At 36.8% G+C, this 12,448-nt stretch overlaps 1 protein-coding gene across 1 annotated transcript; it reads right to left on the bottom strand.

Annotated features, from left to right (window-relative positions):
• Positions 1–9,052: 9,052 nt before the first annotated feature.
• On the bottom strand, positions 9,053–11,823 carry LOC101302208. The gene is made up of 4 exons (XM_004288977.1): positions 10,996–11,823; positions 10,426–10,818; positions 10,191–10,308; positions 9,053–9,129 (listed from the first exon to the last, which is right to left on the bottom strand). Exons 1-4 carry the CDS (start codon positions 11,821–11,823, stop codon positions 9,053–9,055), a joined length of 1,416 nt encoding a protein of 471 aa, XP_004289025.1.
• Between the last annotated feature and the right edge of the window lie 625 nt (positions 11,824–12,448).

The raw sequence follows: 12,448 nt of genomic DNA, 5'->3' as shown, positions 1-12,448 counted from the left end.
TAGAGTCATGTTAGGACGACTGAAGAAATGCATGCATGTATTTACACGATCCTGATTAAGAAATATTTAATTACGTTCAAGGGAAATAAGTACATCGGAGAGTCAATGTAGCAAATACTTCGGTCATTGTTATACCCAAACTAAAATGTGAGAAATAAAAAGAGATTTTTTTTTATACGTATAGCATGCGTTCTTTAAATTCATTTTTCTTGTTTTGGTCGAAGAAGAGATTGATCAAAGAGACAGAACATAAGAACACAAACGAGTTCCAAATACAAGGCCCTATTACAATCAATATTCACCCTTTTGAGTTAAAACACACGCAGAGAACAAAAACAAAGCAAGCTAACAGCAGAAACAGCCAGCTGAGAGAAGGATGAGGTGAGATTGATAAAAGGGAGTGGTGCTGTCGAAATGGGTATGGGAAAGCTCTGCTCTGTTTCCTCCCATCATCACCCTCCACCATTTCCATGGAGCCATAATCAACCAACCCAGAACAACATCAAGACTTTGAATCTTCAAGAACTCAAAGATTTCCCGGAGATTTGTACTTGGTGAGGCTCTTGATGATCTACGAGCCTATGTATGATTAGCCTCTTTTGCGGCGTTTTGCTATACGTTCTGTGTTGTTGAACCATCTATGTTTGTGCTGAAAAGCTGTGTATAAAATTGCTTACTGAATTTGACAATTATTATGTTTACTTGTCTTATCATGATTAGTTTGTTTTGTGTAATTTCAGGTACTGAACAAATCAAGGGTAAGGCTTAGTCATGTATGAACGCGTTTGTTGACACCCGAAAAATCATACATTTTGCCACGCGACAATTTGTTATACAATTCATGCAAATTTCTATAATCTTAAGATTTTAACACGCCAAGTAAATATGCCCATTGATGTGGACCCAAGCCACATCCACGCGTCTTTAGGGCTTGCAGAAGTGGGTGTGGTGTGGAAGGTTACGGAAACACATAATGCTCATTTGTCGGTTTAATGTCGTTAGTGATTTCGGTCTTAGGCCCAAAATCCAAGCCCAACGACTTAGATCAACAAATGAAATGGTGAACATGCATGAGAATTTGGGATTAGGCTACCATTCTTTCAAACCCAAAAGCCCAAAAGCATAAAACCCACAAAGACCCCCAACTATTTTTCCTATAACAACACATCTATTTTTTGCTTCTACGCCTGATCTATTTTCCCTGCACCAACAAAATACCCGATTTTCTTCTTCCTCGCAGCGCATGAATACAGTCCAAAACAACTCCTCTCTTAATCATAATCTCATCATGTAGAAGAAGCCATGAGACCAGTCAAAAGCTTCCTCTTTCCCCTCAAACGTCACACTTCCCAATCTCTCTTGTCTACATCTCCTTGTTTTGTGTTGTCATGATCGTTGTCACCGCAACAACCCTCTTCTTCTGAGAGCCACCACCTTGAAGTAAGCTTCTCTTTTCTTGGTTTTAGGGCAAAATCATGTGAATTGAATATGGAGTGTTTTACCTGGATAATGAGATACTTTAGATCATCAAAATCTTATCCATTGAGCCTATAAAAGGTGAGTCCCTGCAGTAGAAAAGGGGAGGAAGCAAAACCCAGAAAACGCTTACAAACAGCCTTCAAATCCCAAGCATTCAAGCCTTCATGCCTTCAAGCTCCTTACCCAGCTAACCATCTTCTTCCCAAAACAACCACCTTCAACCTCCACTTCTCATAGATATCCTTACCCAGAAACCCCCAATTATGTCACTGCAATGCGTTTCTAGCTTCCACACCACACTTCATGCTGTCAAACCCATTTGTTATTTGAATCACATACAAGATTTCCCTTTAATCGGATTATTGGGTCAATCTTGGCCTAGTCGCAATTTAATTCAAAAAGGACCCTCACAACGTTAAACTAAGAAGTATAGGAGTTTTTTTTATCTTAGTTCTAACTGCTCAACTTAGTTTAACACAGCTACTTGACGAGTAGTATTGCTATAATGTAATTTTTTGTTGACTTCTCTTCATTAGGTGTCCATTTCTTTGTCCGCCAAGTACTAGAAGAGAAAAATTGCAGCTAGTTTAGGAAGCTTTGCTGTGTTCACGGTACTTTTGGGTTGTAAAAAGATTTCCTCAGCCGACCACTTTGTATCTAATATATCTATATTTAATTTTGTGAGTTGTTTATATGTTATTTAGAGGAATACTTTGTTTTGGTGTTTCTTAAACCTTTAATTTGTATTGCGTAAATTTTCTTGCGTGTGTGCTAAGAAGTTAGGATGTGATAGCTAAAAAGTCATTTTGGCTAACCACTTTAGAAACACTTCTATACTAATACTATACTAATACTGTCTAATAAAATATTATACATTTTTTAATGTAGAACATCCCCAACAATAGTTAAAAATTGAGCTTCTAAGAATGTAAGGTAGTTATTTGAACAAAACATGATATGTTGTAATGTGGAACATCTCCAACAAAACAATAATTGTCCAAAATTAGACTCCCTTGGTTGTATCATCTGAAAATTTCAACAAGCAACCGGCAACTCACGAGAAGTTAACAATGTCAAAAGATGACAATAATCACTTGCAGAATGAGAGGTTTATCAGTAAAGGGAATGAGATGGTACATTCTGCAAGTCATTCATCTCAAATTCACAAATATGGGTGTTTCCTTATCATCAACCGTAGTCTGTCTTTCTCTTTCCTTTTGTACAAATAAGAGTCCTATAGTAAGGTATGATGACTCTAATATCATGACATCAGGAGGCATAGTGATAGCTGAGTTGCCCTCCACTGTGTAATCCAACCACCTTAAAGTCCAAAACACCATTCTGAGACGTGGGGCATTTAACTTAATGCTTACAGCTCGGACATAAACGAGTATGATCAGTTAAGGGAGCTGCTATTCCACAATGGTAGCAGAAAGCAAATCGACACCTGCAAAAACACAAACTGATAATCCATCAGTACCAGTGATGTTTATCTTAGTTGAAAGAGGCAACACTAATCTTAAGAGTAATAAATGATACAGTACAATACATTAAAATGTAGAAGTTAGCATGAACCTTATAGAAGAGAGCCTTTACTCCTCTCCTGTACAAAAGGGTCTCTCCAACCGTAGAAGAGTTTCCCAAGGTGAATCACATTAGATCACCTGTGTTACTAATGCTTATAATGATCGTTTCCTCTATTAGAGATATCTAAAAGCAGAAATCATCTCTACAAATCAAATCAGTATCAAGTTATGGTATCTAACTCAACTTAGGCCTTTAAAGAATTAATTTTAAATCTGCAGAGAATTAGAAGCAGCTATCATAATTCAGAAATTACTGTTGACCCTGCATTTGATGTATGAGCAGCCACTTTTCTTTGCAACATAATATTGGCAACTTGGACACCTCCTCCATTTTTCCTTCTGCGAGGTTCCTCAGTGATATCTTCCCTTCCCCTCTCATCTTCATTCAACTTCTGAAACTCCACACAGTCGATCTTCGCATGCCAAGGAACCTTACACTGTGCAAAGAACACTTTCTTACAATATGAACGTTGTGATTTCTGTACAACCTTATTATCATCAATCAACAATTCAACATTGCCATGCAATCCTTGAAAGGACAGTAGAAGGCTTTTAAAGTCTCAGATCCAGTGATCAGATTTTCAACCAGAGCTTTTCCCATCGATCAAACGCATCATTAGGGAGGATTGGACGATGGCACTCGGGGTCCAACACTTCCTGGCAGCCTGGTTCAGGGCACTCAATGGATGTCACATTCTCTTGGAGCTTGGACACTACAAAATTAACAATGCATTGCTGACAGTAGAAATGGCTGCAACCCTTGACATTAAATGAGTCTTCGAGGCCAACTGGCACAACACAGAATTCACATATGAAAGTACTAGCATTATTAATTTCAAAATTAGCAGATTGCTCGTTTTGATTCCATAAGGCATGAACCCACAAATCAAAGACTTTGTTTGGAAGAATTGGACGACAGTACACAAGATCCAACACTCCCCTACAGCCTGGTTCAGGATACTTAATGGAGGTCACATTCTCCTGGAGCTTGGATGATATGAAACCAACAATGCATTGGCGACGGTAAAAATGATTGCAGCTCTTTATGTCGAATGAGTCTTCCAAATGAATTACTTCCCCACATAAATCACATGTAAAAGTAATAGTATTATTGCAGTCACATTTTCATCAAAGAAGAATACCCAGCTATCAAAGATGCTATCTGGGAGGATAGTGCGACAGCACTCGGGGTTTAAGACTCCTATACGGCCTCTTTCTGGGCACACAATGGATGTAACATTGTCTTGGAGCTTGGACACTACAAAATTCACAATGCAGTGCCGACAATAAAAATGGTTGCTACCCTTGACATCAAAGGAGTCTTCCAGATGACTTGGCGTAATACACATCACATATAAAAGTACTACTTGGCTCATCAGTAACACTTAAATGAACCAGTACTAGTACTATTACTTTTAAGATTATAATATTTCCCATTTTGATCAAATAAGGTGTGAATCCACCTAGCAAATATGTCATTAGGGAGGATTGAACGACAGTACCCAGGGGCTAATACTCCCATGCTTCCTATTCTTGGCTCAGGGCATCCAATGGATGAGACATTGTTTTAGATATTGGACTCCACAAATTTAACAAGGCATTGCCTGCAGTGAAGATAGTCGCAACCCTCGACATAGAATGAGTCTTCTAGGAAAAGTATTTCAAAACAGATACCAATCCAAAAGGACTTCTTGAATGACTACTGGTACTAGTACTGTTCATCAATGAACTAGTACTGGTACTCATCAATGAACTTGTGCTAGCACTACTGCTTTCATGATTAGAAGACTCTGCATTCTAGTTCTCACACAAGATTGGTGCATCTGAGCTAGCAGCATCATCATGTTTGTTCTCAAAGATGTGAGCCAAACCCGAGCTACTTTGTTCCACATGCATCTCTTTTTCTTTCTTTGCGATGCCGATGAGCAACTTACCCAGTCGGTTGCCGATTTTTTTCATTTTCTTGAGTGGTTCAAAACTTTTCATCCTCTTATGAGAACTCACCATGAACTATCAATTCTTTCGAGTGTCCATGCCATAATTTATAAGAACAATGAAACTAAAAACTTATCATACACCTACAAAACATGAAAGACCAAAAAAAGAGGTCAGTGAGATGAGTTCTTGCATTCTCATTTCTCACTATCCCCAACAAAGCCCCTAGTCAGGTAGAAATGGAGAATCGTTCAGTAATTTCCTTAAAAGGTACTATCTTCCTTGGTCAATTAGGATTCTAAAACTACCCTTTTCCAAACAAACATGTTATGCCCAAGATATTTCCTCTTACTCCAACATAGAATATTCATCAATAGCTTGGGGTTTACGCTACTCTTAGGGTTAGTTTGGTATTGCAGTGACTTTAAAAAAAAAAACTGCTGCTGCTGTACTGCGAAAATAATCAGCTGTGAATTAAAACAGTTTTGTATTTGGTAAATATTAATTTTAAAAGTGCTGCCACGATAAAAGTTATTAATTTCTAGTGTTTTTAGTGATAGCTGCTTTCAAAAGTAACTTTCAGGTTGCTTCTAAAATCTGCTGCCAGTGACCTATAATTTTCAAAAAAAGCTGTTTTTTTTTCATTTATCAAACACTATAAAATCTAAATATTTGGATAGAAGCTAATTTTTTTAAAAGCGAAGCTGTACCAAACTAGGCCTTAAGTTGCTCACCTATTAACAAACTTTTGGATTTGGCTCGTCTAAAGTTAGTTTTTTGTAAAGTTAATGAATTTCATCTAATCCTCATCCTCTATATGATCTAATGGTTAAGAGCATAACCACATCATTGAATACAATTTAAATATTATTTTATTTCTAAATTGTCTTTAATGTAATATAATCTAATGAGGAATATTTCGTTTTATTTATCACAAATAATTTTCCTAAGATTTTTTTTTCTTTTCTTTCAGACTGACGTTATCTATTAGAACCCCATTCTTCTTTGAACTCTACGTAAGTACGTATTGTCGACTTTAGGATCTGAGATTGACTGGAAAATTTCTATGTACCATTTTTATATCCTTCATAGTTCATAGTTTCATACTCCATAAATTTAAAATTCCTTGAGTTCTGGCACAATTGCATTGTGCGATAATGGACACGTACGATGGCCACTAAATTATGCTTAACATGCATAATTCATAATCAACACCAACAATTAAGTCAAATCAGGAATCAAGAATTCTATGAAATACCAATTTTGAAACAATCATCCCCAAAACAAAAATCTTGATCGAAAGAATGGGGGTGGAAAGGAGTAAGAGTATTATTGATGATAAACCCAGAAGTAGACCTGTAAATGGATCGGACCTGGAGCGGATCGACCTAGATCCGGATCCGGATCCGTAATAAAAATTTTGGATCCGGATCCGACCCGTTACCCGTTGGATCTTTGATAGCTAGATCCAAATCCAGATCCAGCGGGTTAACGGATACCCGACCCGTTAATCCGATCCGTTTATAATAATAAATATTTTCAAATTTTAAATAATAATTTTTTAATTTTATCATAAATTTTCATAAAACACTAATGAAATATTATAACAAAATAAATGTTTACATTAAAAATTGAATTACATGGCCAAAATACTTCTTAACAATAAACTAATATATTCAAAATACTAGACCTCCAATGTATTTATTAGCAAAGAGCATAAAAAAAATATACGCATAAGTAATCCTCAACTTTATCAAATGATCATACTTTAGATGCAATTTAGACGTTTAGTTATCCAAATAATTAATATATTATTGAAGATTTATCAATAATATTATATTTATAAAAATATTATTTAATTATTTTAAAACGGATCCGGGTCCTTAACGGATCGGATCAACCTCGATCCGTATCCGATCCGTTTAATAAACGGGTTAACAGATCCGGGTCCTTAATGGATCAACGGGTCTAATTTTCGATCCAAACCCGTTTAAAAACCACGGATCCGGAGCGGGTCCGGATCAAAATCCGGTCCATTTACAGGTCTACCCAGAAGGGAATGAAAAGGTAATGGGCTGGATTCGTCCAGTATTCTTTCATTGAGAAGAAATCAAAACCTTAAGATTTAAAATTGAAAACCAAAGAGGAGAACAAAATTATAACCACCGCTTCAGAAAAACCCTGTTTTATATAAGAACCGATCGTTTTTTTTTCCTTCCTCAAAAAACTCAGTAGATGACTATCAAGTTATCGACAATTTGGGAATAAAATAGTATATAAATTATATCAAGTGATGTGGTTATCTTCCTAACCATTAGATCTAATATAGAGGATGAGGAGCAGACGAAATTCACTAACTTTACAAAAAGAGAAAATTACATAATAGCACATGATCAAATTTAAAAACACAAAAATTCCATTTTTAATATTTTCTGTACAAATTAGGACATAAGCTCAGGCCTAAACTAATAGTACTAGATTTGATCTAGACTTTTATACGTAAAATGACTAAAATACCCATTTTCCAAATAAATTTACGCAAAATGATACGACGGTAGCACGTCTCTTGACAAGGCAGTAGCACGTCTCTCGTTGACACGGCAGTAACACGTCTCATGTCGACACGGCAGTAGTATGTCTCATGTCGACACGGCAGTAGCACGTCTCTTGTCGACACGGCAATAGTGTTGTATGTTTTAATATAGTACTCGCAAGTGTACGAACCACTTATAGAATAGAAATGCAAGCACGAGGTTGTTCCCTCTATGGATTGATTAAAACAACTTACTATGTCAATTATACTACACCTAATGAAATAACAATATGATTTTATGATGTTTGGATTAAAAACAGAAAATAAAGTAATAAAATTCAAATTAAAGACAAGAGAACAATGAAATTTCTAAGAGTTTAATAACATATTATAAAGATGCTAAAGCATTGAATCCACCACATAATACTCCTACCCTTCTCTCTAGTTGATAGTAATTGAATTCCCTAGATTGCATGCTAACGATTTCTGTACATAAGCCTTATTGATCCCGGACATATGCCAATGTTCTTCTATCTGATGAATTCCAACTAATTGATCTCATATAGAACTCAAGTAGCCAAACTATAATCTACTTCACGTTATGATTAGGTTCAAGTACATGTTCAACTCCATTAATCACAAAAAAACTAGGAAATCATGTAAACAAGAATATCGACTATGATCAAGCACTTGTATTCTTAACTTACAACTCTCTAATGACAAGATTAAATAAATCCTTTGGAACCCTAGAAAACATCTACTCTCAATCAAGCCTCATGTTTTCCAACCAAATAACTAATAAACAAAATCTAGGTCTTACTGTTCCCGAGCAAAGATTTTGAATAAAAGTTCTATTGAAACAGTGATTGAAAATTTAACATAGCAATCCATTGAATTCAATAACAAATCAACTAAAGAAATAGAGTAATCATACTAGGGGCTTCATCTCAACCCTAGCTAGAAGTTTAGAAATCTATAGATAAAGAAAACATGACTAGAAATAAAGAAAGCATGAAAGATCTGACAATGGAAAAGATAGGAACTCGGTCCAGCGATGGAGAAGCTCTGCTCTTCTTTTCCTCTGCATTCTTGCTACCCTCCTTGCTGCATCTCTGTTCCCTTTTTAACGTCCTCTAGGTTTTTCTTTTATTCCTCTTGAAATCCCAATTGATTTGGGCTTTTTGGACTCTCCTTGTCCAATATGGAATAGCTTTTTTTCTCTCCAAATAACATAAGGTTATTATCGTCAATGCAAGAGCAACATTCCAAATATGTGGACTTGTTCAGCCTTTTTCCTTGTAGTATTAAGATTGATGGACTTAGGCTTCACAAATTGGAATCATGTGAAGAAACACAAAATTCGTCCAAATCTGCCTTCACGTGCTGCGTTCACTCAAACCTTCATAACTTGCTCTAGAAAAATGCAAATCCAGTTCCACAAAATTCCTCAATAAACTAATATCGGTAGCTTTCCAATGGTGTATGGCTCGCCTCCAGATTCCTTGTGAGCAGGTACAGTTTAATCCTCAAAGTTGACGCATAGCAGGGCAGTTTCTGGATCACTTAGCTCCAAATTCTCTTTTTCTCCAACTTGACCTACAAAACATAAAAACTAAGTAAATGACTCACAATTGACAAGAACTAAACATATAATCATGCATCTAAGGGTATAAAAATGTATGAAAGATGAATTTATCAAGTAGCACGTCTCTCGTTGACACGGTAATAACACCTTCTTACACGACAGTAGCACGTCTCTCGTTAACACGGTAGTAACACGTCTCTCGTCGACACGGCAGTAACACGTCTGATGTTGATACGGCAGTAGCATGTGTCTCGTTGACACGGCAGTAGTACGTCCATAGAAGCAGTAGAATATGTAGTGAAAGATAGTTTGGTAAAATATGTAGTGACAGATGACATGTGGACATTAGTTTGTCCTAATTTGTTAATTTTTGTCCTTAAATGTATAAGATAACGTGTAAAGGATGTATTTGTAAACTGAAATCTGGTCAGTAACTAATTTGTAATTTACTATTTGATATATGAGATATATTTGATTGATTTGGTGATTGTGCAGTTTAAAAGATTTCCTTTTAAGAAACCAAATGAGTTTATGACGTTGATGATGAGAAAATTTCTTGCACAAGAGTTTTGGATGTCTATATAGGAGACGTAGCAGCTTGTTTGAAGACTATCTTTGGCACGTATTTGGGGACTATCTTTGCACGCATTGTGTTTGAGAGATAGTAATTTCCGCTGTAAAACTTTGTAAGGTCATAAGTTTAACTGTTCCGTGTTGAGTTGAACTTGTTGTTTATGTGATTGAAGGATAAAAGACGTGGTCAGTTCCTTCAAGATTGAAGAAGAAGAATAATGCTTCAAACATATCTGCTAGGGTTCTAGAGATAGTAGCCGCAGTTAGTACTACAAAGTTTGTAATGTTTTTGATTCATAGTGAATTTTCTTTTCAATAGGGGCTTTTAAGAGTTAAAGTCCCGGCAATGTTTTTCCTTAAATTAAGATTTTACTGGGAAAACAAACTTGTTATGTTATTTATTTTCGTTTTTGTCCGGTGCGCTGAAGATTGAAACTTCCTAATACCCAGAAAACGTTCATCCTAGTACATGACCTGTAAACCTAAGCCATAATTTCACCCTCCATGCAAGCCCTGTATACGACTCGAGTATTGTTCATTCCAGCTGCATGTACTATGTCGCAGCACTCCTTTCCTCCCATCTCCAGGCGTATTTCTGGCGATGAATAGACCTCAATCTCAGTGATGGAATCCGCAGGGTGGTTACCAGATGAAGAACATGACCCCAAACCACGCCGGGCTACTCTGGCATAAGTCGTAACAGTACTCTTGTTTCCTTTAACATGATGATCAACAGAATCAAAATAAAACACATGCGGAGCCTGACATGGATCCTTGGAGCGCCGCCTGGTGTTGAACATGTAAAATGGCACTCTGGCGCTCCTCTGCCAAGGCCAGAATGTCTCAATCGGCCTCTGTAGACTGCTCCTGGGGATTATATTTTCATAAATGTGAGCAGAATAGCCCCATGAGATTGAGACAGACCAGTTGCTTGGTCTGTGGTAACATATGGTTTGTTGAAGAAGACGAGAAGGGTCTACTGTTACTGCTTTCATGAGGTGGTTAATGGACTCCGAACGGTTCATGGAGGGGAAGATTGGATCAATAGTGTCAAGGTGGTGAAGGGAGAGGAATGGAGACTGTGGATGACTTGACAGAAGACCTGATATGTCACCATGGAGATCGATCTGTAATTACAATTGTTCCAGTAGTAAGCCTCGAATTAAATTGCAGTGAAAAAAAAAAAAAAAGAAGCTAAATCGATCACAATGAATGATTAGATAGCAGCAAAGATCCTGGTCTTTCAAAACCGAAATCCCAAAACTAATGAATGCTGTTTCAAGGAAGAAAGTACTAGTGATTACCTGGTGAAAGCCCTTTTCTTGCGTCAGAGCAACTCCTAAATCGGTTAAACATTCATGTAGCATTAAATCACTGAACCCCAAGTATGGATATCTCTCAATACATTCATCTAACTTTGTCGCCAATGCTGCCACGAGTGGGTAACTCAAAGCGTAGCCAGCACCACGGAATGCCATATCAAAAGAGAAATCAGAATTAGACCTCACACACTCCGAACTTGTTCCGATGTAATGGTATTTAGTATGGTCATACTTTGCAAGAACCTCAACCAAATTATCAACAACAAGAACGGTATCATCGTCTGCCATGACGTACCATCTCACATCCTTGTCACTCTCTCTAAACATCTCCAAAATTGTACGCACTATTCGTACTTGGACCGGACTCACAATCTTCGGGTACACTTTGAATCCGGTGATGTTCTCGTTGACTCGAAAAGGAGGAAAAGATGAAGGCCAAGGGAGAAACTGTTTGATAGGAGCTCTATCTAAGAAGAGGTATCCACGGGTGACATTAGGCCGCCACCATGCCTCAACGTATGCTTTTTTCTGCTGCCATGTGTTCATGGAGCCAACGATTCCGATCACAATGTGGCTTAAATTCGTAGGAGGGTGACTGCCGGGAGGTGCAGTCACAGCCGGGAAGCTTTGTTTGAAGGTTGTCAGGAGATTGGAAGGTTGAAAACTATTTGATTGATCAAAGAACAATATGTAAGACAATATTACAATTATGCTTGAAATGGCTAGTGTTTTTACAAAAGCTCCAAGAGAAAACGGGGTCGCTAATTTTTGTTGAGTTGTGGTAGAGTTGAGGGAGAGTGGGGAGCACATCTTCAAGAATTAGATTGGCGAGCAGAGAGGGATTATTGTTTAACATGAGAGGAAGAAAACAATCTCTGTTAGCGATAATATGTCTGATACGTTGCCATTTATAGAGGTTTAGGGAGTTTAAAGGATTTTCAGTTCAAGTTCATGATTCTTGTTCAAGTTTTCTTAATAAGCGTGATTGTCTTGTTCAAGTTTAAGGATACAAATTTGCTCCCCACCCATCTAGCTAAATGTCACGTGTCTTATCCTTTAATCACTCTAACCATGGTTAACTATATGAGTTTATATTAGTAAATTATATTATCTTCTAACTCTAATTCTTTTCTGAGAAATTTTATTTACACATCTCTAAGTGTTAAAGTCACATCCCTTTTTTTATACACCCAACATTATACTTTAGGAATACATTAAATTACTAAAAAAGACATATATATATATATATAAATTAAAACATATTTAGAAACTTGGAATATACTATCTTACTTTGTCGTTTTCTTTGCTAGCTAATTCTCGATCTTAAAGAATACACACACACACATCATAGTTACACTATGCATAATCAAACAACTATCTTTTAACAAAAAAAAAAAAAATCCAAGCAACTATAGAATTCATGGTGATCTCCGAT

This window comes from Fragaria vesca, linkage group LG1 (assembly GCF_000184155.1).
Source record: "Fragaria vesca subsp. vesca linkage group LG1, FraVesHawaii_1.0, whole genome shotgun sequence".
Taxonomy (NCBI): domain Eukaryota; kingdom Viridiplantae; phylum Streptophyta; class Magnoliopsida; order Rosales; family Rosaceae; genus Fragaria; species Fragaria vesca.
The sequence above is the reverse complement of the archived record's forward strand: the minus strand, read 5'-3'. Positions and strand labels throughout refer to the sequence as shown.

What these genes read in the sequence shown, in the direction of transcription:
- LOC101302208 (XM_004288977.1), bottom strand. Translation starts at nt 11,823, where the DNA reads ATGTGCTCCCCACTCTCCCTCAACTCTACCACAACTCAACAAAAATTA. An exon ending in AAGAAAAGGGCTTTCACCAG is followed by an intron (nt 10,819 to 10,995) that starts GTAATCACTAGT and finishes TTGTAATTACAG; the next exon opens with ATCGATCTCCATGGTGACAT. An exon ending in ATGTGTTTTATTTTGATTCT is followed by an intron (nt 10,309 to 10,425) that starts GTTGATCATCAT and finishes TCCATCACTGAG; the next exon opens with ATTGAGGTCTATTCATCGCC.